This window comes from Mirounga angustirostris, unplaced genomic scaffold, assembly GCF_029215605.1.
Source record: "Mirounga angustirostris isolate CCGP_5_RB_7025 unplaced genomic scaffold, mMirAng1.0.hap1 SCAF_13, whole genome shotgun sequence".
Lineage (NCBI taxonomy): Eukaryota > Metazoa > Chordata > Mammalia > Carnivora > Phocidae > Mirounga > Mirounga angustirostris.
In genome coordinates, this window is record NW_026991721.1 from 506,930 (window position 1) to 533,627 (window position 26,698).

The 26,698-nt window shown below is 59.4% G+C and overlaps 1 protein-coding gene across 6 annotated transcripts; it reads left to right on the plus strand.

The window, feature by feature from the left end:
* Positions 1 to 37: 37 nt before the first annotated feature.
* On the plus strand, positions 38 to 26,455 carry EPS8L2 (EPS8 signaling adaptor L2). 6 transcript variants are annotated; one of them, XM_045892954.3, is made up of 21 exons: positions 38 to 2,095; positions 4,630 to 4,748; positions 4,832 to 4,887; positions 5,678 to 5,742; positions 12,320 to 12,481; positions 12,961 to 13,110; positions 13,177 to 13,256; positions 13,335 to 13,477; positions 13,568 to 13,638; positions 13,828 to 13,954; positions 14,162 to 14,250; positions 14,563 to 14,637; positions 14,843 to 14,991; positions 15,165 to 15,297; positions 15,427 to 15,545; positions 16,891 to 16,996; positions 17,689 to 17,802; positions 18,047 to 18,119; positions 18,287 to 18,467; positions 18,558 to 18,690; positions 18,826 to 19,056. In XM_045892954.3, exons 2-21 carry the CDS (start codon positions 4,705 to 4,707, stop codon positions 18,907 to 18,909), a joined length of 2,154 nt encoding a protein of 717 aa, XP_045748910.1. In that variant the 5' UTR covers positions 38 to 2,095; positions 4,630 to 4,704; the 3' UTR covers positions 18,910 to 19,056. The 6 variants fall into 6 exon arrangements, 5 of the variants coding, with proteins under 5 accessions (XP_045748910.1, XP_054367719.1, XP_054367720.1 ...); XM_054511744.2 differs by having other exon boundaries at positions 12,961 to 13,256; XM_054511745.2 differs by having other exon boundaries at positions 4,688 to 4,748; positions 12,961 to 13,256.
* Positions 26,456 to 26,698: the final 243 nt, after the last annotated feature.

Here is a 26,698-nt window from a genome sequence, read left to right on the forward strand (position 1 = left end):
AGGCAGCAAAGCTGGGCTTGGGGCCCGTCCTGGAGCTCCCCAGGGACCGGCTTCAGCGAGGGCTGGCAGCAGCACCCTCCCGCACCTGTCCTTCTTGGGGGCAAGTGGGGGCAGGAGCTCTCCCCTCTGCTGGCTTTGGCTCTGGTCCGGTGCACACCGGGGGCCCTGAGGCCGCATGTAGGTGCCCTCGTGCTTACCTGCTGCTCGCGTGCACATGTTCAGCAGAGCCTCGTGCCTCTGACGCCGGGGCACTCCCCAGGGGACTTGGGAAGGTTGGGACGGCTGCACTTGCTCTCAGTGGAAACGCTCGGCCAGCTCCCCGCAGACCCTGGCCGCCTGACACTTGTGGCCTCAAAGGTCCAGGACCTCCTGCCCAAGGGTGTAGGCCCGGCCCTGACACCCCCATCGCTCTGGCTGCACGGAGGTGGCAGTCACCTGTCCACAGAGGACAGCACAGCTCCAGGTGGCTCCAGAGGCTCCCTGGTGACAATCAGTCTGATTTCAGACGTGCAGTAGCGCCCACCTCAGCTGCTCCCTTCTGTGCGAGCCTCCCACTTCCCGCCTGCCCAGGCTCAGTCTCCAGGAAGGACGAGGGCAGGCCTGTGCCTTTTCTGGGTGCTCAGCAGAGTAGGGGAGAGAACCAGGAAGCCGGGGCTCGGGGGCTCGGGGGCTCAGGGGCAGGGCTGGGCCTGAGAGGAAGGCCACTTCCTGCACCACCTCTGAGAGCTCACCTGTGATGCTTCAGACAGCAGGTGGGGAGACCCGCCCCCCGGGGGGGGTGCCTCCATTCCCCCGGGGGGGTCCCCAGGAAGTGCTCTGTGTCAGCCCCAGGTAAACAAAGGCCAACTGCCCTTGGGACCCTGCCTCCTGATGCACCATTTTCCACCCCAGGCACAATAGCCAGAGGCTTTGGGTCCTTGCACGTGCCTGGGGTGCCCACCACTGCCTGGACTTGCCCTCTGCCCCTTCTCTACTTCCTCCCCACCCAGCTGGCAGAGGCAGGGGGAGTCAGTTCAGGAGGAAGGATACTGGCCCCACGCTGGGGGCAGAGGGTGGGGCCTGGGCCTAAGGAGGGGGCCACGGCCTGGAGTCTGTTCTCTGCCCTAGTAGTGAACAGCCTACACCACGGGCATCCCCACCCATCAGACACCCCCATCCCTCAGGGGGTGCCCATGGTGGACTGGGGATGCACAAAAAGACTGTAGGATCGGGGCGCCTGGGTGGCTCAGTCAGTTAATCTGCCTTCGGCTCAGGTCATGATGCTAGGGTCCTGGGACGGAGCCCCACATCAGGCTCCCTGCTTGGTGGGGAGTCTGCTTCTCCCTCTGCCACTCCCCCTGCTTGTGCTCACTCTCTCTCTCTCTCTCAAATAAATAAAATCTTTTTAAAAAAAGACTGTAGGATCTCCTGGATTGTGGAGAAGAGAGCCCTCTCCTGCCTGGGGAGCTCGGAGCGCAGGGCCGCAGGGTCTCTGGCCTCGGATCATACCTTTGACACCCATTCACAGACACGCCCGACACCAGCACCCCCCCCAGACCAGAGGGGCCAGCCGTAGAGGAGGGGCTTCTGCCCCGGGGCCTGGCGCCTAGGATAGGCCCCTCTGCTGCGGCAGCTGAGGCTGGGAGATACCCGGCAAGGGATACCTGGCGGCTGCTGGGGCGCAGCGAGGCCTGCCTCGGGAAGATCTTAGAACCTCGCCCTGCGTAGTCGCCAGGCACATCCCCACGGGTGAGGGGCTCCCGATCCGCCTACCCGTCCACCGGCGCCCCAGCTCTGGGGGGTGGGGTCTGCGGGTCCAGGGGGCCCACGGGGCGGGCGTTGGGGGCCGTCCGCCGGGAGCCCCAGGGGGCGGGGCCGAGTCGAAGGGGCGGGGCGTTCTCGTCCCGCCCCCGCCCTTCCCCCCGCGCCCGCCGGCTCCCGGGTCTCTAACCTGCCGCTCAGGTTCCTCCTCGCGGTCCCGCCCCGGCCCGGCCCAGCCGCGCGTCCCTCCCGCTGCCGAGCCCGGGCCGCCCAGGCGAGGAGCGGACAGACAGGCGGACGGACGCGCGGACAAGGGGACCCACGGGCGGCGCAGGCACGGGGCCGCGAGGAGCAGGTGAACGCCCCACGGGTCCCCACCTAGCCCACTCAGACCTGCCAGAATCCCTGCGGACGGCGGTCTGGCTCGGCCTTAGTTTCCCCAGGTGGCTGTGCGACTGGGGGCTCTGGCCGGAGTCCGTGGGCCGGGCCTGGGCGCCGGAGGCAACGGGGTGCGATAGGGCTGCGCCGAACCCGCGGCCAGGAACCTGGTCCGGCTGCGGCCTGGTCTGCCCGGCCTGGTGCTGGGGCGGTGCCGGTGCGCAGGGACATTTTAAAGGCAGTGGCACCTGAGTCAGCCGGCCCCCTCCCCGCCCTGGGGCTCGGTGGAGGGAACCCCTTCCTCCAGCGAAGGAGGTGGGAAGGGGGTTCTCTCCCTGTCCCTCGAAGGCCCCAAACCCCCTTCCACAGGACAGGCTGGGGCCTCCTTTGTGGCCAGTGGCTCCCTGTGGGCTGGCTCAGGAGGCACTTCCTGGGTGTCTGAGCCAGGAGGGAATCCAGGGCCAGAGAAGCATCAGGCTAGGGTCAGGTTCTGGGTCAAGGGGTGTGGGAGTTTCAGGGAGGAGGAGGCTGCATGCTGGGTGGCAGGGGGCCTGTGGGTGCTGGACCTGAGGCTCCCCAGGTCCCTCCTCCCTGAGCCAGGCTGGCCTGGGGCGGCCCCTGTGTATGAAGGTGTCCCTGGTGGCTGGGGAGGATGGTAGACAGGCTTGTGGTGCCTCTGAGGTGCACCCACAGACCACCTCTACCCCCACTCCAGGGGTAGTCAGCCCCAGCAGTAGCAGTTCGGGGAGCCAGGGCCCAGCTGGGGGTGCCTCTCCTTCCCCACCTCTGCACTGCTCCCCCCAGCCCCCGCCCTGGGGGGGCCTGCCCAGGCCTCTCCTGGGGCCTGCCTAGAACGGGGCCTCAGTGGTTCAGCATTCCACCCCGCCCAGTCTGTTGGATCCCCTGTGCCCGCCTTCCCAGTGCACCTTGAGCCCACCCCTTCCCCACCCAGGCTTCCCAGGCTTATCCCTCCTTACCAACCAGGTTGGGCCCTCCCCAGCAAGCAGCTCCCAGACCTGGGCAGAGCCAGGGCCCTGAGGGGTTCCCCATTCCAGAACTCCACCCGGCTCCCTCTGGGCCTTAAGCTGACTCCTCCCCAAGGTCACTTGGCTGTGAGCTGGAATTTGAACTTGGAGCTGGTCCCTCCACCCTCCCTGCCCTGCTGGGGCCTCCGCCACTGCCCAACCAGGCACCATGCTCGGCCCTCCCTTTGCACCCGGAAAATGGCCGCAGTAAAACCAAAGTGCAGTCTGGGCCCTGGGCTGGTCGCAATCCCTTGGGCCCACACAGCTCCCCTGCCCCAGTCAGCTGACTGGAGCAGGCCTGTGGTGGCCCCTCCCCCAGCTGCTCCCCAACCCAGATGCCAGCACCTGGACTCACCTTTCTGGCTGGCCCTGCTGGGCCCCCCACCCTGCTCCAGGGAGTTGAAGGCCATGGGTTCCTAGCCTAGGCGCCCGAAGGAGGGGGGCCATGTGTCCCAACCTGTGCGTGTCTGTGTGTGCCTGGGGGCCTGGGTTTTGCCCAGGTTTGTGTGTGCCCAGACACACGTGCCCAGTGCCCTTGGCTCAGCCCCCAGGAATCCCATTGAGCAAACACTCGGCTCCCTCGCTGAGGTCATGAGCATTCCGGACATTCTCCACGGACAGATGGTCAGAGGAATCTGACCAAGCCCCTACTCCCACCCATCCTGAGAGAGCCAGGACCCTCCATGGCACATGGGAGGGGGTGGCCTGAAGCCCCCAGACCCCTCACACCTCCTGGAAATCCTCTTTGTAGGTAGGACCTGGTCAAACCAGAAAGTCCTGGGGTGCTCCCTGCCCCTAGATACCAGTACCCCTGGCCTGTGGACCACCCACTCCAGCCAACCCCAAATACAGAGGGACAGCCTTGTCAGAGGTCCCCAGGGGGCACAGACCTCACAGGACATGTTAGTCTGACCCAGGGGGGCCAGGCTCTGCTCACCCCCCTGAGGGTGTGCTCCCTCTAGACTTTGTTCTGGGCTCTGGGTCCCCAAGGCCACACCTCCCCCCGCCCCTACCCCATCCAGGGTCCAGTCTCATCCTGTGCTGCCTTCCTCTGGTATTGGCTCCCACCTGCCTCAGGGCCTTTGAACATGTGTTCCCTCTGCTTGGAAGGTGGTTCCTCTCTTAGGTCCCCTTTCAGAGCCCCCAGGACACTGTCCTTGCAGGCCCACCTAGATAGCCTTGAGAGTGGGACTCCTCTACTGGCCCCCCTGGGGCTCCCTGTGGAAGACCAAGGGTCTGGGGTGAGATAGAGGCCCATGTCTGCCAGCTGGGACCTGGGCCGGGAGGTCCTGCTGTGTCCAGGAGGCAGGACTCTACTCCCTGAGGACACCCTGCCCAAGCTCTCTGGGGGACCTGGCCAGGACACCAGGGCTGCAGCCTCTGGATCTGGGGTGGGCGGAAGAGGGGATCAAGTCCTGCCCTGGGAGCAGTGAAGCCACCGACCAGGCACCAGGGAGGTGTCAGCTCGGCTGCCCTCTGCACTCAGGTGTGGGCCGGGCACTAGGCCCTGGACTCAGGCCACAAGGTTGCCCTTCCATCACCAGCCACCACCAAGGACGCCATGAGCCAGTTGGGGTCTGTGAGCTGCTGCCCAGGTGCTGCCAAGTGAGTCCCCACCCCCATCCACTGAGCAGTCCCCGGGGACGGGTGCCATGTGGGCCTCGCCCTCACCAGCCCCTCCCCTGCAGTGGCAGCCTGGGCCGGTCTGACAGTGTGGCCAAGATGAGTGCCAAGGACCTGTTTGGTGAGTGAGGCTTGAGGATGGGCTGTGGGGTCTCGCCCACTCCCCTCCCCCAGGCTGTGCCAGGCCCCCACCAGGGGGATGCAGGTCAGCCCTTGGTGCCCAAAGGAGGCCCCTGGACCCTCATTAAGCAACAGCTGCTCAGGTCCCTCCCTCCCTCACTGTAAGCAGAGAGGCCTTTACTAATAATTCAGGGACCATCAATATTGATTCGGCTGTGCTCCTCACTGCAACCAGATAGCCCAAGGGGTGGGGCTCAGGCTGGATGGAGCGCCAGGTGTCTGCTGGGGGGGAGGGGGGCGGGGCCTGGCCAGCCCCACCTCGCCCAGCTCTGCCTCTCCCCCAGACACTCTTTTGTGCTTTTGGACTCAGTGCCCTGTCTGGAAAGTTAGGAGCCTCAGGGAGGGACCAAGAGATGTTAGCTGGCAGCTCTTGGAGTTGGGGGAAGCCCAGGCTTGGACTGCTTCCCAGAACAGTGGGTTTCCAAGGGAGGAGCTGCTGAGCCTCCTGCGCCCGCTCCAGGACAGACCCCTAGCAGGGGGTCCTTTTCTAGGGGCCATCTGGGGGCAGAGGGAGCTGAGGGTCCTTTCCTAGGGGCCATCTGGGGGCACAGGGGGGTTTTCTGTCTGCCCAGAAGGGCCCTCACATTTCACACCCTCGAGTCCTTTCTGGCAGCAGCCCCCTCACCTCCACTCGGCCCTTCCTGTGGCCCAACCTGGGAGTCCAGTCCCACCTGTACCAGGGGCGGTGGGTCCTGCCCTCTGTGGTGAGTGACTGGTGACTCCCTGCTCAGAACAGAGGAAGAAGTACTCCAACTCCAACATCATCATGCATGAGACCTCCCAGTACCACGTCCAGGTGAGGCCAGCCCCCAAGGAGCACCTCCAGAGTCCCTGGGCAGATGGGAACCTGAGGCACAGGGAGACAGCCCAGCTTCTGACACCCACAGCAGGTAGCCAGAGCCAGGGACTGCCCCACACCTGTCCTGGGCTCACCCATGGTGCGGGGAGCCCCCTCCAATCCTGGGAAGCTCACAGTCTGGGGGACGCAGGAGCTCTGGGGCTCTGTCAGGGAAATGGAGATGCCGGTGGTCAACACAGGCCAGGCAAGGACAAGGCCTGGGTGCTGTTTGGCAGCACTTGGGTGGGAAAACTCTGTGGGAAGGAAACTGTCATCCTGGCCCCCAAACAAGGAACTGGATTAAGAGGCAGAAGATAGGACACAGACACACTTAGTGAGCTCCTGCAGGAAAACCTCGGATGGCCAATTCAGATGGACTCTGGGAATGTCCAGACTGGTTAGCTGCACTCCAGACCAGCACCCAGCTCAGGAGGGTTTTCACCCTGGGTCAGCTTTTTTTTTTTTTTTAAAGATTTTATTTATTTATTTGAGAGAGAGAGTGAGATAGAGAGAGAGCACAAGAGGGGGGAGCAGGAGAGGAAGAAGCAGACTCCCTGCTGAGCAGGGAGCCCGATGCGGGACTCGATCCCAGGACTCTAGGATCATGACCTGAGCCGAAAGCAGTCGCTTAACCAACTGAGCCACCCAGGTGCCCTACCCTGGGTCAGCTTTGATTCACACTTAGAGCTCAGGAAATATGTTTTTTAAATGACCTTCCTGGTTCTTGGCCACTGTCCCATCCTGTAGGACAACAGGGCTAAGAATGGCTGAGGAGGGAGGAAGGGGCAGCCTTGGACCAGGAAGAGGGGGGCTTGGACCAGGAAGTAGGGGGGACCCTGGGCCAGGAAGCGGGGGGGCCTGGACCAGGAAGGGGGCTCTGGACCAGGAAGGGGGGAGCCTGGATTAGGAAGGAGGGCCTGGATCAGGAAGGGGGCCTTGGACCAGGAAGGGGGCCCTGGACCAGGAAAGGGGGAGTCTGGATCAGGAAGGGGGCCTTGGACCAGGAAGGAGGGCCTGAATCAGGAAGATGAGGACTTCTTCCCTCCCCACAGAACCCCCCAAACCCAAGAGGCCAGGCGAGTCACTGCTTTCTAAGCCTCAGGTTCCTGATCCATACAATGGGTCCACAGAGACACTGGGAGTCCCTAGGCTCTTGAATTGGGCTGTGTTGAGTGAGCAGCCTTCCCTGCCAGGCTGCTGGCTCAGGGTCCAAGGGCAGGGCACAGGGTGGGGAAAGGTCAGCTTCATCCCCTTCCTTCCCAGGCAGCTGGGCCACCCCTCTCGGGGGTAGGGCAACGTTGCCCTTCTGGACTTTGGTCCGAGCTATCCTGTGGAAAGACCCCAACCCAGGGGCACCTCTCCTGCTTGCCCAGCACCCGGCAGGGCTGGGGGAGAGGATGGGCTTTGCCTGCCCCTCCCAGGTGAGGAAACCAAGGCAGAGAGAGAGGGTAAGAAGTGGGGGCAAGGTCAGACCCACCCCTGGCAATGGGGGCTGCTAAGACTTGTGGGTTTGTTTGCTTTCCTGTTTTCTAAGTTAGTGTGCCGGAGGTGGGGGGCATGCAGTTGTGTTTCAGGTCGGTGGTGTCACCGCCACGGTCCGGACACAACAGCTGCTTTACCCCAAAACTCACTCCTGCTGACCCTAGCGGTCAGGGTCTTCCCAATGCACCGTTCAGCAACGCGGCTCTGTCCTGCAGCTCTCGAGTTTGACTTTTGGAGAACCCCGTCTCCCCCCACTTCTGCATAATTGAATTCATATAGTTTATGACACTTTGTTCTGCTTGGTAAACTTATTTCAAGAAAACGCGTGTGTAGGATAAGACTTCTCTCAGCTCTGGTCTTCAGGGGACATCTCCACCGGCTGTGCCAGCCCCTGGGGACCCTGCATGTGGCCACTCGTTTGTACAATTGCACCTTTTTGACGGGTGGGTGTCCTTTGCACACATTGTCAGGTGTGTGGATTAGAGATATCTTCCCAGTATGGCTTGTTGATTGATATGCATGACCGTCTTTTGATGAACAGAAGTACTTAATTTTGATGATGTCCAGCCATATCCACTCTCCCCCTAAGATTAGGGTTGTTTTGTTGGTTTTGTTTTTTTGTGGGGGGAGGGAGTGGTCATTGCCTGACCCAAGGCTGTGAAGATTCCTTCCTGTGTCTCCTAGAAACTCCAGACTTGAGGCTTTTACATTTAGGTCTATGATCCATTTGAAATTAATTTTTGTGTATGAGACTCGAGGCTAATTTTTCCCCGTAGCAATGTGCAGTTATATGAAGAAGATGTTCCTTCTCCTATCAAATTGCTTTGGTGCCTTCGTCAAAAACTGAGGAGTTGAATGGGATGGGTCTGTCCGTGCTTTGTTTCGTGATCTTTCTCTCACTGTAGCTTTATTATTGAACTTGAAATCAGGCAGTGTCAGTCCTGCAACCTTATATTCTTTCTCCCCAAGATCTTCTTGACTATTCCAAGCTCTTTGGACTTGTGTTTATATTCCAGAAAAGCCTGCTAGAATTTTGACTGGCATTGAGTCAAACCTATGGATCCACTCGGTGTGATCCTGAGCCCTTCCCACCTGTGGACGCGCTCTTTCCCCACGTATCAGGGCTACTCTGACTTCTCTCAGAGTGTTTGTGTTTCCACTGTAGGGATCTTGAGTATCTTTTCTCCAAACATTCCTCAGCATCTGACTTGCAGATGCTGTTGTAAACGGTACTGTTTTTAAAAAAGCCATTTTTGCATTGTTGCTAGCGTATGGAGGAACGATTGAATTTCCGTACAATTATTGAGCGCCCTGAGACCCCGCTGAACTCATTTATTTGTGTTAGTGATTTGCTTGTAGATCCACTGAATTTACTACTATAAAATCAGGCTGTCTGAAATACAGAGCTTTGTATCTTATTTTTAGAGCTTCATTGCCCTGGCTAGGACCAACAGTACAATGCTGAAAAAAAGCAACAAAGAGGGGACATCCTTGCCTGTGTCCAATTTTAAGAAGAAATATCCAGTATTTCCCCATTGTATAGGCTATATATTTTTGTAGATAGTTTACTAGTGAAGAAGCTCCTTTCCATTCTTTGCTGAGAGTTTTTTATCATGAAAGGCGTTACATTTTGTCAAATGCTTTCTCTGAATTTACAGAGGTGTATTCACAACTGTTAACATAAGTCAGTCACACTGATTGATTTTTCTGAATGTTGAACCACCCTTGCGTTTCTGGGATAAACCTCATTCATTCATTATTGAATTATTATTCAATAAGTGTACTATTCTTTTTATGTGTTGATGGACTAATTTGCTAACAATTTGCATTAATGTTCATTAGAGATACTGGTCTATAATTTTATTTTCCTATAAATCCTTGACAGATTTTGGTGTCAAAATTGTGGTGGCCTTATTAAATGAGTGGGAAAGTATTCCTACTCCTTGGTTTTCAGAAAGAATTTGTGAAACATTGTTTTTATTTCTTCCTTAAGTAATTGTTAGGATTCACCTGGAAAGCCCTCTGAATGTAGGGTTTTCTTTGTGGGAGGTTTTTGACTATGAATTCACTTTTATGCATGTAAGATCTGTAGTGATGGCCCTTCCTTTTTTCTAGTTATTGATCATTTGTGTTTTCTCTCTTTTTTTTCTTGATCAATCTTGCTGGGGTTTATCAATTTCATTAATCTTTTCAGAACCGACTTTGGGCTTAGTTGATTTTTCTCTATTGTTTGGTTACTACTTTGCTGGTTTCTGCTCTTAACTTCCTTCTTTTCACTTACTTTGGGTTTTGATTGTCTTTTTCTAGTTTCTTACGGGAGACCTGTAGATCACTGATATGAAATATTCCTTCTTTTCTAATTTATTCATTTACAGCTGTACACCCCCCCCCACAAAAGCCTTTCACCAAATCCTGCAAGTTTGATGTGCCTGCCTTTAGTTTTTATTTTTATTTTTTTAAAAGATTTTATTTTTATTTATTTGACAGAGAGAGACACAGCGAGAGAGGGAACACAAGAGGGGGAGTAGAAGAGGGAGAAGCAGGCTTCCCCGCGGAGCAGGGAGCCCGATGCGGGGCTCGATCCCAGGACCCTGGGATCATGACCTCAGCTGAAGGCAGACGCTTAACGACTGAGCCACCCAGGCACCCCTAGTTTTTATTTTTATTTTTTTAAGATTTTATTTACTTATATGAGAGAAAGCACAAGCAGGGGGAGGAGCAGAGGGAGAGAGAGAAGCAGGCTCCCTGGCGGGACTCCATCTGGGGACCCTGGGATTATGACCTGATCCGAAGGCAGACGCTTGAGCCACCCAGGCGCCCCACGCACACACCTTGGTTGTCATTCAGTTTGGAACACTTTCTGATTCCCCATGACTTCCTTGCCCCCTTCTTCTTTGTTCACGTGAGCACTCACAGCTACAGACACTCCCCCCCACCCTTTGTGTGGCGTCCGGAGGTCCTGCTGTGCTGTGTTTTTGTTTTCACTTGCCTCTGTCTTTTCTCATTTCCCTCCTGATACCTTTCACCATTGGTTGTTGATGTAGAAGTGTGTTGCTCAATTTCCAATTTTTGAGGGTTTTCTAGTTATCTTTTCTGTTACTGGTTTCTAGTTTAATTCCATTATGGTCGGAGAGCACACTTTGCAGGGCTTCAATCACCTGAAATGCACGGAGACTTGTTCCGCAGTCAGGCACCTGGTTTTGCTTGGCTTGGTGGTGTGTTTTGCTAACAGGGTGTGCTTTGGGGCTCACCTTGCCTCGCACAGATGGGTCGGCTGCCTTTTGTCCCCTGCGTGTTTCTGCCCCCTTCTCTCTCTGACCTGCTGACGCACACGTAGGCTGGGACCACCCCTCACAACCACACTCAGTCTCGCATGTGGTGGGGTTACCTGAATTGTGAGGAGAGAGCACCTGGGGCGTGCGGACTGGGGGCTCCCACTTCTCCACAGCTACCCTGTGAGTGTGACCCACAAGGACTTGTTAGACTGGTCAATAAAACAGGTAAATAAGCCTGCGGTTGACTCACCTCAGGAGAAGGGGTGTCAGAGTTTCACTATGCAATGCTTGTTGAATGAGACTACATGCAATTTTCTATTTTAAAAAGTGAGTTACATTTATTTTCCCAGAGATCCTCTGTTCAGCTCTTTTGCCGATTTTTCTATTGGATTGTTAATTTTTTACTTATTCACAGATTTTTTCATTCATTTATTCATCACTGGTAATAACTATACTTAACAAAATAGAGCTTTTAACAAAGTAAGAGCTATCACTGAAGTACATACTTGTCTTTTTATATATTAAGAAAATCAGGGGTGCCTGGGTGGCTCAGTTGTTAAGTGTCTGCCTTCGGCTCAGGTCATGATCCTGGGGTCCTGGGATGGAGACCCACATTGGGCTCCCTGCTCCGTGGGAAGCCTGCTTCTCCCTCTCCCACTCCCCCCGCTTGTGTTCCCTCTCTCGCTGTGTCTCTCTCTGTCAAATAAATAAATAAATAAAACCTTTTAAAAAGAAAAGAAAATTAGCCTTCACCATATCTATTACATCTGTTTGTCCCACTTTTTTTTTTTCCTTTTTACTTCGTATACGGTATTTTTTTTTCCAGGCAGAAATGCATTAGGTCAGAGTTTTTGGTCTTTTCTTCTGAGCGTCTGGGTTTTCTTTTTCTTCCTTGCTGAGGAAGGTCCCCCTGTAAGGGGGCCGTTCTGAGGTCATCAGAAATCGTCCAGCATTTTCTCCTAGCACTTTCGCAGCTGGGTCTTGACTGCCTAGAGTTTAAGGGAGTGTTTATCCGGTTGTCTCAGTTTTGTTCACTGACTTCAGTGAAGGTCAATGGGACACACTGCGGAGCCTGGAGGGAGGAGGAGCCCGAACCAGGCTTGGGGACAGAGGAAGGGGAGGGCTGTGCTGGCCAAGGGTCCCTGGGCCACCCCACAAAGCAGCCCACATGGCCATTCCAGGTGCTCACTCATCCCAGCACATTCACTGAGGGCCTACTGTGTGCCAGGCACTAGGGAAATAAATAGCAGTGAACCCAGCAGCCAGAAAATAAACAAAGAAACATAATGTCAGATTGTGATAATTAAAAACAAGTCAGATCAGGGGCTTGAGAGTGATGCTGTAGCCTGGCAGGGGGAGCAGGTCTGAGCGGAGCCCTGAAGGAAGAGAGAGCTGGAGAAGAGTAAGGGAGGCAAACTGGGGATAGACCATGCAAAGGCCCTGTGGTGAGTCTATGCTAGGTCTGCAGGGGGGAACAGGGAGGCTGGTGTTCCTGGAGTCCAGCCACAGGAGATGAGGTGGGCGAGGGATTGTTTGTGTGAAGCTGCCAAAGGTTTTATCAGGGCATGTCCACGGCCCCCCAGACGTTCCTCAAGGCAGAGCAGAGACCTTCCCCTAAGGTAGGGCTGTGTCTCTCAGACCCCCAGGGTCGGGGATGTTCTCCACCCCCCAGGCTCCCAAGGTTGGCCCTGGCCCCTCAGGCCCCCGGGTGCAGCCCCTTGACCCTCGTCTGGGCACAAAGAGGGCTCTCCCCAGAGTGACCACCTGCCCGCCCCCAGCACCTGGCCACGTTCATCATGGACAAGAGTGAGGCCATTGTGTCCGTGGATGACGCCATCCGGAAACTGGTGCAGCTGAGCTCCAAGGAGAAGGTGTGGACGCAGGAGATGCTGCTGCAGGTCAATGACCAGTCTCTGCGGCTGCTGGATGTGGAGTCCCAGGTGTGGCAGCGACAGGGCAGCCAAAGGCCATGACCCAGACACGCAGCTGGGCCTCTCTGTGGGGGTGGGACAGGATGAGGAGGGCAAAGGGCAGGTGGGGCAGGGAGGGCTGATCGGGCTGAGAATCCAGGGGAACCCGGTCACACACAGTACCTCGCCCACCTCTGGCTCCAGCCTGTCCACCGGCTGTCCCAAGGCAGGGCCTGGCTGTGCCCAGGGGTCCGTGTGCCGCAGCTGCGGCCACGGCCTGGCAGAGTCTGGGTCTGCCTCTGTGCCACGTGCTCTGCTGTGCCCACCAGTTGTCTGTGACTGTCCACGGCACACACCCCACAAGCCGGGCTCACAAGGCACGCCCAGGGCACTGTGTCCGAGGCTCAAGTCCACCCCGCGCCCGTGGCTGTGAGTCCGTGGTGGTGTCACATCTGGGAGTCGCGGCTGTGGGACGCGGCCCAGGCGCATCCGAGCCCCCGGTCCCCTAGGAGGAACTGGAAAACTTCCCGCTGCCCACGGTGCGGCACAGCCAGACGGTGCTGAACCAGCTGCGGTACCCCTCCATTCTGCTGCTCGTGTGCCAGGACTCGGAGCAGAGCAAACCCGACATCCACTTCTTCCACTGCGACGAGGTGGAGGTGAGAGGGGCGGCGGCCGGGAGGGCCCCGGTGCGCCTGCGCCTGCCTGATACCCGGTGCCCCCAGGCGGAGCTGGTGCACGAGGACGTCGAGAGCGCGCTGGCCGACTGCCGTCTAGGGAAGAAGCTGAGGCCACAGACCCTGAAGTAGGCGGGGGCGCCGGGCGCGGGAGGGCCGGGGGTGGGGCTGGGGCCGGGCTGAGCGCGCCTTCGCCCCCATTCCAGGGGCCACCAGGAGAAGATCCGGCAGCGGCAGTCCGTCCTGCCCGCTCCCAGGGGCCCAGCGCCCATCCCCTTCCAGCGCTACGGCAGTGACTCCCCGCCCGCCAAGAATCGAGTGGGCCCGCCGATGCCACTCACTGAGCCAAGTACGCTGAGGGAGCCGGGCTGGGGCTGCACTCGAGGTCCGTGGGGGCGGCCTCTGTCAGTACCACCCGATGTCTGCCTCCCCCATCCAGGCTTCCGCCGTCGGGAGTCGCAGGATGAGGAGCCCCGCGCTGTGCTGGCTCAGAAGATAGAAAAGGAAACGGTGCGTCTTGGGGCAGGTGGGGCGCCCCCACCTGACCGCGTCCCCATCAGGTGTGGGCCCCTCCAGCCAGCCTCCAGCCAGCACCCGCCTCCTCCCCCCAGGCCAGGGACCAAAAGACAGTGTGTGGGGCTGTCCCTGCCGCGGGTGGGGGCGCCTGAGACTGAACCCCTGCCTCTGCTCTGACCCCAGCAAATCCTCAACTGTGCCCTGGACGACATTGAGTGGTTCGTGGCTCGGCTGCAGAAGGCGGCGGAAGCTTTCAAACAGCTGAACCAGCGCAAGAAGGGGAAGAAGAAAGGGAAGAAGGGGCCAGCAGGTGCGGAGGGGGCGGTGGTCCGTGGGGCAGGGGGGACAGCAAGGGGATGTAGGGGAACAAGAGAAGATGGAGAGAACAAGGTGCAAGAGGCGGGTGGCCACTGAGCTGCAGGAGATACAGTCTGAGCAGGTGGGCTACTGAAGGCAAGGACCCCCCCGGCGCAGTGACGGCCAGCCAGGCTCATAGCCACTGCCCTGCCCATTCCAGAGGGTGTCCTTACACTGCGTGCACGGCCCCCCTCTGAGGCCCAGTTCATCGACTGTTTTCAGAAAACCAAGCTGGCTATCAACCTGCTGGTGAGTACTAGGCCCCCTCCAATCTACCCTCCCCACCCTGTCCCTCTGTGCCTACATTGGGGGATCTAGGGTCTTTGCCCCACCTTGTCCCAGCACCATCCCCGCACCCCTCTGTCTGCCCCCCACTCTGACCCTCTGTGCCTACATTGGGGGATCCAGGGTCTTTGCCCCCCTTGCCCCAGCACCACCCCCCCACTCCGTCTGTCTGCTTCCCCACCCTGTCCCTCTGTGCCTACACTGGGGGATCCAGGGTCTTTGCCCCCCCTTGCCCCAGCACCATCACCCCACCCCTCTGTCTGCCCCCCACCCCAGGCCAAGCTGCAGAAGCACATTCAGAACCCCAGCGCTGCAGAACTCGTGCACTTCCTCTTTGGACCTCTAGACCTGGTGCCTGGGGCTGGGGCTGGGGGCGCAGGACCCCAGGGTGGTTTGCCCCTGGCTGAAGGTGGGGGGAAGCAAATGCCTACCCTGGGCAGGCAGCTGGGGCCATGCGTCCGGGCTGTGGGCGTGGCTGGTCTGTGGTGCTGTCAGCAAGCCAGCTGGGACTGGGGTCCGGTGGGTAGGGCCTCCTCTGAACCCCGCTTTGCCCCAGATCGTCAGCACCTGTGGGGGCCCAGACATCGCACGCTCCGTGTCCAGCCCACTGCTTTCCCGCGAGGCCGTGGGCTTCCTGCGAGGCCACCTAGTCCCCAAGGAGATGACGCTGTGGGATTCGCTGGGGGAGACATGGACACGCCCCCGGTGCGGCAGCGGGCAGTGGGCAGAGAGGGTGTGGGAAGGGGCCCTGGGCTGGGTGATGCAGGGCATGGGGTGCAAACCAGGATGGGGTTCCCTGGCAGGCCAGGTGTGTGGTCCCAGGTGGGGCTGGTTCCCATGGGTGGGCGTGGCTCACCTCCAGAACCTCCCACCTCCAGTTCTGAGTGGCCCCAGGAGCCGCAGGTGCCCCTCTACGTGCCCAAGTTCCACAGTGGCTGGGAGCCACCCCTGGACGTGCTGCAGGAGGCTCCCTGGGAAGTGGAGGGGCTGGTGTCTGCCCCCGACGATGAGGTCAGAGCACCCATGGCCCCACCCCAAACCCACTGGCCATCTGCCTCCTCCACCACTGCTCACCTCCTCAGCCCACCTCTGTCCACTGCCTTCACCCCACACCAACCTAGGGGGTCCTTTTTCCCACAGCCGACTCCAGCGAACCGACCATCCTTTCGAAACTCCCCCAAACACAGCCTTGTATCTGAGCCCACAGCTCCACCTCCAGGAGACCCTCTCCCCCAAGTCAGCTCCCCGCATGCTCACAGGTAAGTTCCTCTTCAAATGAGGGAATGTGACGCTCACCCCTAGAAACAAGGAGGCTCTGATATGAGTGTGCTGCCACCAGGTGGCGGCAAATGCCTTGTTCATGGTGTTCAAAAAAAGCATTTTTCCAAACCAGAACCAGGTTTTCATTCTAACTTTATAATATAAAATTGAAGAGAAAAATGTCAAAAGCCACCTGTAAATTCATTACCCTAATACGTTATCTCTCTTTGTGTCTTCTCATGTATGTTTTAGAATCATGGTTAGACGTTTACTAAGTCACTAAACTTAAGTGGTTTCAACGATCCCTGTCACTCACGCCACTGGGGCTGATTTAGGTCCAGCCTCAGAGCCAGAGAAGGAGACTGAAGGTCTGGGCTAAGGACAGCCATTCTCCCCGCCCCCATACACATACTTCCACAGACCCAGGGCCTGGGGGACTTCCCATCCTTCTTCTCCTCTCCTCCTTTCTGTTCTCACTTCTGGCCCAGGATCTGTCTGGGAAGCTGGTTACCCTGCCAGACCCCAGGATTCAGTTTCAGCAAGGGAGGGGGCCGAAATCTGTGTCTTACACAAGTGTGCCCCTCTCACCGCACCCCCTACCCCCGCCATGGCCAGGCTGATGTCCATGGCTCCTAACCTAGGGCCACACTTGAAGAGACATTTTCATCCTTTGACCTCCAGCCCCTGGCCAGTCCATCCTGGCCAGTCATGGCTCCAGGGCCACCTCAGCCTCAGCCCCCTCACCTGTACGGTGTCCCAAGGCCTGCAGCTGTGTGAGGGAGCTGCCCTGATGATCAGGGGCCAGACTGGCCAGGAGGCAACTGCCCAGCCTGGGTGGCAGCCACAGGCCTGCTGTGTGCTAAGGCCAGGACACCCACACCATGCCCCTGCAGCTCGTGGGCCGTCCTCCACTATGGGTGCTTGTGGGCAGGGCTGTGGCTCTGAAAACACTTGGCCCTCCTTCATCGGTCAGCTGCTTGCAAGGATGGTGGTGACCCTGTCATTTCTTGGGTACATACATGTCTGGCTGTGGGTCCCCTGGGGGCCGGGCCTGGCGCCCCCTGAGATGGCCTGGCCTCGGGCGGGCCTTGCCATGCCCACATGCCCCCTCGTCCCACCCCCACCCCCCCTGCATGGCCCCCACCTCCGTGCAGGGGCCCCAGACGCTCTGGGGCTGTCACAGTTTCCATTCCCGGCTGACGAGCCTCAGCTTCTCTCCACTGTGACCTCAGAGAGCTGAACAGGAGGCGGCACGCACCTGGGAAGCTGCTCCCCCAGCCCAGCCTCAGGGCCAGGAGGAGACCCCAGCCCAGTCCTGGGCCTCAGCCCTTCTGTTCCACGCAGGGGCTACGAACCTGGGCCAGCCATGGCCAAGTACGTCAGGATCCTCTATGATTTCACAGCCCGCAACGCCAACGAGCTGTCGGTGCTCAAGGACGAGGTCCTGGAGGTGAGCCGGGGCCTGGGATGGGGGTGGGGGGCTGCCCAGGAGAGGCAGGAGCCAGGATGCCCGATGCTGGCACACGGCACGCCTGTCCAATCCCTTTCCCCAGGACCCCCACCCCTGGGCTCCAGTCTGGGTGCACAGCCTGCCCCTTCCCCACCCCCAGCACAGCCTGGATGAGGGGCCTCCCTGTCTTGGGGATCTAAGAGGGGGCTCAGGGGCTCCTGTGCTGGGCTAAGCTGGGCTCACGTTGAAGGACAGGCCTTCTCTGTGCCAAGTGCAGACCCTCCAGCTCTCAGCCAGGGCTCGTCATTCACACCCACCCCTGGAGCCCCCTTGAGACACGGTCTGTTTGGTGCCAGTCCTGAATTCAGGCCACCCACTGGGGGACGGAAAGTGGAGCAGGCTGGCCCGGGTGGAGGGTGATCTATATGCAAAGGCTAGAGGCACCCTTGCTCTGGATGCTGCTGGAGAGGGGTAGGGGGAGATAAGGGAGGGATGGTAGCCTCTATGGGTGGGACAGAAGGTTGGGCAGGGCAGGGGCTCCTGGGAGGACTTGTGACTTCCCCACAGGATTGGGGGGAGGCGGGGCTTCGGAGGAAATGCCTAGAACTCTCTCTGGCCCACCTATAAAGAGGGGCTCATACACCCTGCGCTGGTGACCAGATGGGGGTGATGGTGGGGGTGGGTGCCTGCAGGTGCTCGAAGATGGCCACCAGTGGTGGAAGCTTCGCAATCGCAGTGGCCAGGCAGGCTACGTGCCCTGCAACATCCTGGATGAGACTCGGCTGGAGGACGCACCCCAGGAGCGGGTGAGTGCGAGGAGCGGGGGCTCTGCGGTCCCACCTCAGAGGGGGGATGGGCGGGTGCAGACCCGGCGCTGAGCCCCGGATTCCTCCGTGCCCGGCGGGGGTGGGGCCACAGGCCGGGTCCTGGGAGGGGGGGGCGGCGAGAAGGGATGCCTCACCTTCTCCTTATTACAACCCTGCGGGGAGGAATGATGAGCTGACGCTGAGGGCGCCCCCACCCCTTCGTCTCTTGCCCCCACCCCTGCAGGCCAGTCTGAAATATTGGGGTCCTGCCAGCCCCACCCACAAGCTGCCCCCAAGCTTCGCAGGGAACAAAGACGGTGAGAGGCGCTCTGCCAGGGCATGAGGGCCACCAGACGGGTGCGGGTACGGGGCCCTGAGCCCCTTGGGGGAAGCAGCGGGCGGAGGGTCCTCGAGCGGGGTGGGGGCGCTGCGGAGGGCGCCGGGTCGGCTCGCGGCGGGCCTGAGTGCCGGGCACCGCCCGCAGAGCTCATCCACCACATGGATGAGGTCAACGACGAGCTCATCAAGAAGATCAGCCACATCAAGGCGCAGCCGCAGCGGCACTTCCGCGTGGAGCGCAGCCAGCCGGTGGGCCTGCCGCTCACCTACGAGTCGGGCCCCGAGGAGGTCCGCGCGTGGCTGGAAGCCAAGGCCTTCAGCGCCCGGTGCGCGCGCGCGCGGGGGGCGAGGCGGGGCGCGGGGGCGGGGGGCGGGGCGGGCGCCCCGCGCTCACACCCGCCGCGCCCCGCCCCCAGGATCGTGGAGAACCTGGGCATCCTGACCGGGCCCCAGCTCTTCTCGCTCAACAAGGACGAGCTGAAGAAAGTCTGCGGGGAGGAAGGTATCCGCGTGTACAGCCAGCTCACCGTGCAGAAGGCGGTCCTGGAGGTGAGCCGGCCGTGCCACCGTCCTGCGCCTCCCCGCCCCCTCCTCCCTCAGGGCTCCTGGGTTGCCTGGAAAGCGGGAGGCCGGGGCCCCTGGCCTGTGGGCCCCTGAGCTGAGGCTGCCCCGCCCCCTCCCTAGAAGCAGCAAGGTGGGTCGGAGCTGGAGGAGCTCATAAGCAAGTTTCATTCCAAGACCCAGAGGAGGGTGGAGGACGACAGCTAGACCTGGCCAGCTGGGCCCAGCACACCTGCGGCTGGGGGACACGGAGATGCACCTGCGGAGAGGCCCACCCCCAGTGCATGGAGTATTATTTTTGTATGTGTGTATATTTTGGACCACGGACACGGGTGGTGGGTGGTGCTGGCTGGGAGCAGCTCACCTGCCTCATGGCACGTGGCCTGTCCTCGGGCGCAGCGATGCCTCAGCCCACACCCATCTGCCTGTCCCAAGGCCCACCTCCCCAAAACTAGCCACCTGGAGATGCCAGCCCCTCGTGCACCTGCCCCTGAAGCCGGGGCTGCAGCTTTTCCAGCCCCGCCCAGCCCCCTTCCTGGCTTTCATGACACCTCTCCCTGAGGCCACAGAACCCCCAGGAGGTAGGCAGGGACTTATCCTTTGGCCTCCTATCCACATGGGGGTTCCTCCTGGCACTTGTAACCCTGGCCCCAAACCTCACCCCTGTGGCTGCTACTTCTTCACGCACCTGCACCTGCACACCTCTGGATGGGCTGTGGGCCAGAAGGGCACTGACCTCAGCACCCTGGGCTCTGAGCTAGGCCTGGCCCCCAGATATCGCCCACAGCGCCCACCCAGCACACTGCTCCTCAAGGGTGGCCTGGGGGGCTCCAGGCTCCCCTGGGGTGGGGTGCATGCTGTTCTCCCTCCACCCATTCAAGGAGCATAGATGGACTGGACATGTACTCGTCCAAGTATGGCCTTAGACACCCACACACACCCAAGGCAGAGCTCAAGATAGGAACTTTCTGGCAGGCTTGCCCTGTGTGCCGTGGGGGTGGTGGGTGAGTCTTGGAGCACTGAACTCTGCAGGTTACACCCAGAGATGAGAGGTGGCCGAGGTTCCAAAGCCATGTCATTAAACCAATTAAGTATCCTAGCAGCCATGTGTCTGTCTCCTGGAGATGGGGATGGAGCCCACCTACGATTGCACGCTTTGTAAGAACCACTGGGCAGAGGCCAGGCCGTGGACATTTCAAGTGAGGCCATGTACCCCTGACTCAGTGGGGTTTCCCAGGAGCCCCTCACCTCCACATGTATCCGAGTGGGCCCAGAGGATATTCCTGGGAGGTGAGGAGCTGAGGGGGCCCTGCTCACTCTGCGTGCTGTGGCTCTCCCAGGCCAGATGTCCAGAAGGCCCAAAGACTGTAACCGAAGACGGGTGGCAGGCCCGGGAGCCAGGTCTGCCGGACCTCAGGGCGGGCCAGGGAGGGGCCTGAGTCTTGGCGGCAGGGCCGAAGCTTAGCCCCAGGCTGAGGGAGGTGCCCTGGAGAAGGGCCTTGACAGATAGGGACCAGGTTGGTGGTCAGCTCTGAGGTGTCAGTACAGGAGTGGAGGGGTCCCTGAGCACACAGTGGGCTGCACTCTGCACCTCGAGGACACCAGGCCACCAGGCCAGTGCCCACCTGAGCTCATCCAGGGCCCCACCCTTGGAGGAGGCCTCTGGCACCCTCTGCTGGCGGCTCTGCGCGCTGTGCTGTGGGCAGTCCAGGGGGCACCCTAGGACCTGGCCAGATGGGGGCATCTTGATCTGCATTTCCCCAAAGCAGCTGGGGGCCCCGCCCTGGGTAAGGGTGTCTGGAGGGCTCATTCCTGGGGTCTCTGTGTGGTGGGCAGGGGCAACCGCAGGGAGCGCGATGCAGAAGCTGTGCCTTGTGGGATTGGGGTTAGAGATCTAGAGCCGTCTGTCAGCTGGTCTGCCACGGAGCCAGGCCCAGCCCCCAGGCCTCAGGAGCCCCGACTCTAAGCTAGGACTGTCCTGTCCACCAGGACCTGGTCAGGGGGAGCTGGGCCACCTCTGGGCCTTGAGCACCATGGCTTCCTCTCCCCAAGAGAGGAAGGTCCTCCCCAAGCCCCAGGCCAAAAGAGGAAGGTTGGTCCTCCCAGACCCAGGCAGGACCTCGCAGACAGGGAAATAAGACCCAGAAGGAAAAGGGGAGGGATGGGGTGCCGGCTGTCCCTCCAGAAACCTGCAGATACTCCTCGTCCAGAACCACCAGGAGGGATGGGCCCCTGACTGGAGCACCCCCCACCAGCCCTATTTGGCTGAGCCCCTCCTTTGGAGCAGGGATGGGCACCCCCAGCTCCACCTGCTCTGAAGGGGGCCTCTGCTGGCCCAGTGGTGCTCACACTAGAACAAGCTCAGAGGGACTGCTCCTGGTCATGACCCCACCCGGCAGGGCTCTGCCTTCACCAGGACGGTGGTGCTGGCTGGGCTTTGGGGACACTACCTCCAGGCTGGGTCGCTTATCCCTTGGGAGCCTCAGAACCTACACCTGTTCCCTTGCCCGTCTCTCCCTCCCCTCCTCCATCCCATCCACAGGCCACCACTGCTCTGTCCCCCTCTGTCCCCACTGTGCTCCCTGGACAGCTTGAGGAGGACCTGATCTCCAAGACCCCAAGCCCCTGGTTCCCTAGCTCCCGGCAGCCCTAGGCCAGCTCCCATTACCCAGGAGCTGCTGGTTCCAAGATGCTCTGGACCCACCTGTCTGCTGGGCCTCTGGGCTCCTGGAAGAGGCTTCCCCACCACTTCCTGGGAGGCGAGAGTGGTGGGCCCAAAGTCGCATGGCCTTTAGGGTAGGTGTGACGACATGAGGGCATCATTGTCCAAGGCCACCAGATTGGGGGATGACTGAGCTCTACCCACTTTGGCATCCTGGTGATCTCAGCGTCCATAAAAGTAGACTTGGATGAAGAACAAGGCCCAGAGGGGCCAGGTCACCTGCCCAGAGCCCCAGAGCTGGGGAGGAGCTGGGCTCCAGTGCAGTTTGGCCTGATCTGTGCCCCTAACCACACACCTCCTCATCTCCCACAACAGGCTGGCCAAGCAGGGAAGAGGGAGGGTCCGGTGGTGGCAGCCCCAGTGGTGGCGGGGACTGCAGAGGGTGTGCCCATGGGAGCGTCCCGCTGGGCAAGGGGGCTGAGCTGCCCGCCCAGCGTCCACTCTGTGCCCAGCTCTGCTGCCAGCAAACATCCCCACAAACAAGGCCCGTCTCTGTTTTGGGCACAGGCATGTCTTTGTGGCCCTCCCCGGACCAGCTGGCTCCATTTGCCCCCTCTCCTACACAGAGCGGCCAGGAGGCAAAAGCAGCTTCTTCTTCTTTTTTTAAAGATTTTATTTATTTGACAGAGAGAGAGCACGCACAAGTAGGGGGAACGGCAGAGGGAGAAGCAGGCTCCCCGTGGAGCAAGGAGCCCAATGCCGGGCTCCATCCCAGGACCCTGGGATCATGACCCGAGCCGAAGGCAGATGCTTCACCAACTGAGCCACTCGGCGTCCCCAAGTGGGGTCTCTTTAAGAAGAGTCTTTTCTTTTTTTTTTTTTTAAAGATTTTATTTATTTATTTGTGAGAGAGAGAATGAGAGAGAGCACATGACAGGGGGGAGGGTCAGAGGGAGAAGCAGACTCCCCGCCGAGCAGGGAGCCCGACACGGGACTCGATCCAGGGACTCCGGGATCATGACCTGAGCCGAAGGCAGTCGCGTAACCAACTGAGCCACCCAGGCGCCCAAGAAGAGTCTTTTCTTTGTCCTTTCTATTTTACTTTTTCAAAATATGTAATTTACCAAGAGGTTAGTGCATAGAAGGGCCAGCACGAGGGGTAAGACATCCCTCACACCTGTATCAAGAGGCCAGAGATAGAATGGAGGCAAGAGGGGCACCTGTTTCCTGGACCAGGTGGCACTTGGCAGGGCTGACAGCAGCTAAGAGAGGACTCACGGGAGAGGGCGGCACTGAGAAGGTGGCTCTGTGTCTGGAGAAACAGAGAGACGACCCTATGACTCTCCCCCACAAGCATGAGAGAATCCCAGAGGCATTAAACCATTCACGTGAGAGGAAAATTATCAGGTTCCTGGAAGAAAATGTGGGAAACATCTTTGTGATGAAGCTGAGGAAGAATTTTCTGTGCAACACTTCAAAATGAGCTGATGAGTTTGGCTTCATCAAATTGAGGATGTAGCTCGCCAGTGGCCCACGGGCATGGCTGACGGGGAGCCAGGGAGCCCGAGGCTTCGCCAACAGCGGGGCCCACCTGCAGCACACGCCGGCAGCAGGCCTGGGGGGTGCACCGTCCCACGGGGGCCCCAGACTCTTTCGGGGGCCCTGAGCTCTAAGCTAGTTTCCTAACAACACAGAAGTGTGTTGAAGGTTGAATTGTGCCCCCATCCCGCAGATTCATACAAGATAGGGTCGTTAGGTTGGGCCTTAATCCCCATGACGGCTGTCCTTGTAATAAGGACACTGGACAGGTGCACCCGTCACGGGAAGGTGGAGGCAGAGGTGTGATGGGTCATCTACAAGACGAGAAGCATCAGCGATGGCCTGCTACCTGCAGCAGGGGTATGAGCAGAGAGAACCAGCCCAGCCAGCACCTGATCCCAGACGCCGGCCTCCCGAATTCCTGCTGCTTAAGCCTGGCATTTGATGGTGCTTTGTTATGGCCATCCCAGGGATGATACAAAGTGAGTCTTCGCCTTTTTTACCTGGCTATGGTATAAAAGCTGCCCTGTTGCGGGGGGGAGGGTGCAGGGGCTGTGGGCTCCTTTGCAAGGATCCGGCTTGGCGGCTGGGCCGAGGACCCTTCCCCACCACACACTCCGTGGGGCGGGCGCGGAAGTCCCCGTGAACAACCATCCCTAATCTCACTTCATCCAGCCTCGGCCCGAGCGGAGGCCGGACCGGCCAGGCCGCCCCAGGAAGCGGTGTGAGCCGCCCTGGCCCCTCGGGGGACCCGCCGGCCGCCATGCTGTGGGTGCTCAGACCTGGGATCTTGGCAGCCCTTCTCCCCGAAATGAGCGAGGATCCCTGTCACTTCAAGGAAAACAGCGTCTTTGTTGCCATGGGGAGTCCGAGCCTCCAAGCTAGGAGTGTGGAGCCCCAGGCAAAACAGGTTTTAAGGCAAGTCTCACCTGCCCCAGCCCGAGGCTGCAGACAAGGGCAGGCCACACCTGGAGGGGCACACACGGCTGCACACAGGGGCCTCCCGCCACGGCCACGCGGGTAGGACAGTACGGAGTGACTCCTTCGGCCCCAGCCAAGCCTGCAAATGATGCAGCCTCAGGCCCTGAGCCAGAGCCCCCCAGCGAGGCCACTCCCAGATTCTTCTTAGTTTTTTGTTTTGTTTTTTAAGATTTTATTTATATGACAGAGAGAGACACAGCGAGAGGGAACACAAGCAGGGGGAGTGGGAGAGGGAGAAGCAGGCTTCCTGCGGAGCAGGGAGCCCGATGCGGGGCTCGATCCCAGGACCCTGGGATCATGACCTGAGCCGAAGGCAGACGCTTAACGACTGAGCCACCCAGGCGCCCCAGATTCTTCTTAGTTTTTAATCCTGGTAAAATACACAGAACATAAAATGTACTGTCTTCACCATCTCTAAGCCCACAGCTCAGGGGCACTAAGCACATTCCCACTGTTGTGCAGCCATCCCCACCACCTGTCCCCAGAACTTTCCATCTTCCCAAACTGAGACTCTGTCCCTGAGTCACCAACCCCCATCCCTCCCCTGGTGTCTACCATCCACTCTCTGTCCCCCTGAGTCACTGACCCCCGTCCTCCCCCGGCGCCCACCGTCCACTCTCTGTCCCCCTGAGTCACCGACCCCCATCCCTCCCCCGGCGCCCACCGTCCACTCTCTGTCCCCGAGTCACCAACCCCACCCTCCCCCGGTGCCCACCGTCCACTCTGTCCCCCTGAGTCACCAACCCCACCCTCTCACGGCGCCCACCGTCCACTCTCTGTCCCCGAGTCACCGACCCCCATCTCTCCCCCGGCCCCAGTGCCCATCGTCTGCTCTCTGTCCCCCTGAGTCACCGACCCCCGCCCCTCCCCCGGCGCCCACCGTCCACTCTGTTCCCTGTGAATCTGGAGACTCTAAGGACCTCATGTGGGGGGAATCCTGCAGTACTTGTCCCTCTGTGTCTGGCCTATCTCACTCAGCATCACGTCCCCCAGGTCCACCCACGCTCTGGCAGGTGTCAGCGTGTCCCTCCGTGTTCAGGCTGAGTGATGTGGTTCGGTGTGTGGATGGACCACGTTTATCCGCTCGTCCGTCGACGACGCTTGGGCTGCTTCCCTGTGTCGGCGGCTGTGAACGTGGGTGTGCAAGCATCCACTCGCGTCCCTGCTTTCGGTTCTCTGGGTCAATACCTAGAAGAGGAATCGCTGGAACACACGGTCACTCCATTTTCAGCTGTTTGAGAACCGCCACGCCGTTTTCCACGGCTGCTGCACCGGCTTCCTTTCCCGCCGAGTGTGCGGGAGGGTCCACCCTGCACGTGCTCCCACTCGCGGGGTTTCTGCCGTCAGTGGACAATAGCCGTCTTCAGGGCCGCAGGCGGGTCCTCGCCGTGGCTCTGATGTGCGTGTCCCTGATGAGCAAGGACGTGGGCATCTCCCCTGCTGGCTGGCCAGTTGTAGGTCTTCCCTGGGCAGACGTCGGCTCCAGTCCCCCGCCCATCTTTGAATCAGGTTGTTGTTTTATTGTTGAGATTTAGGAGTTCTCTGTATGTTCTGGAAACTAAGCCCTTACCAGATGCGTGACTTGCAAATATTTTCTTCTATTTCATGAGGTCTCTTCCCAGCCTGTTGATGGTGTCCTTTGACGCACAGAAGTTTGTAAATTTTTGGTTTGCAATCTCATTTCTTCTTTGGAGTTAGGGTTGAGGGGAAACAGAGGTTGTTTCCAAACAGAGGAATAAACTTTTCTGCTGAGTTTGTATCCTGAAAGTTTTTTTTTTTAATTTTTTTTAAATTTATTTATTCATGAAAGTCAGAGAGAGAGGCAGAGGCAGAAGCAGAGGGCGAGAAGCAGGCTCCCCGCCTAGCAGGGAGCCCGATGCGGGACTCGATCCCAGAACCCTGGGATCATGACCTGAGCCGAAGGCAGACGCTTAACCATCTGAGCCACCCAGGCGCCCTGTCTCCTGAAAGTTTTAAATAAGCAGCAGAGGAGGGGGAAGATAGGCAGCTGGTAAACTGGGGCCCAGGGTCGCCACCCCCCTTCCATGTTGGCCCCCAGACATCCTGTTCCAAACGAAAGTACAGTAGGGAAGGCAACTATCCCACTCTTCTTATTCTGCTCATTAATGATCGAGATGAGGGGATAGAGAAGGAGGTGCCACCCATGTCCCCAAGACCCGGGGCACAGGTCCATCCGTTCTGAGGTAGGTTCCCTGACGAGGAGAACAAAGGTGAGAGAAATGTCCCTACAACCTGCCGCCAGCTGATAAATCCCTGAGCGTGACCTTCCTCCAGGAGCTCATGGCCGCCTCAGTGTTGATGTTTTACTGGGCACTAAACGCAACCTTATCCTGACGGCACCGGCCGTCCTCAGTCCTGTAAACCTCCCGTTCTGCATACAGAAGCTCCTTGCAAACTTACGCTGTCCCCACCCCCACTCTGCCCTCTCAAAAGTGTATCATCAGCCACTCCTTACGACCCCGGTGCAGCCCCTCCTGCCCACGGGCCTGTCCCCGCACTTTAATAAAACCACTTTTTTGCACCAAAGTCGTCTCAAGAATTCTTTCTTGGCCGCTGCACCCAACAGCCCCGCACCACCTAAGACCGCTATGAGTAGAAGCTTCTAGAAGGCTGTCGCTGACAATGACGACAAGGTGTGTGAACCAGACTGATGCCAACGCGGACAGACCCTCCGAGATGACCGCTCCTGACAGGAAGCCTTCTTGAGCACGGACCCCCGCCTCCCCACGCATTACTTTCTGTCCAACTGATGCAGTTTCGGAATGTTGGTGGTGATGGGGTCCGGAGCCGGTG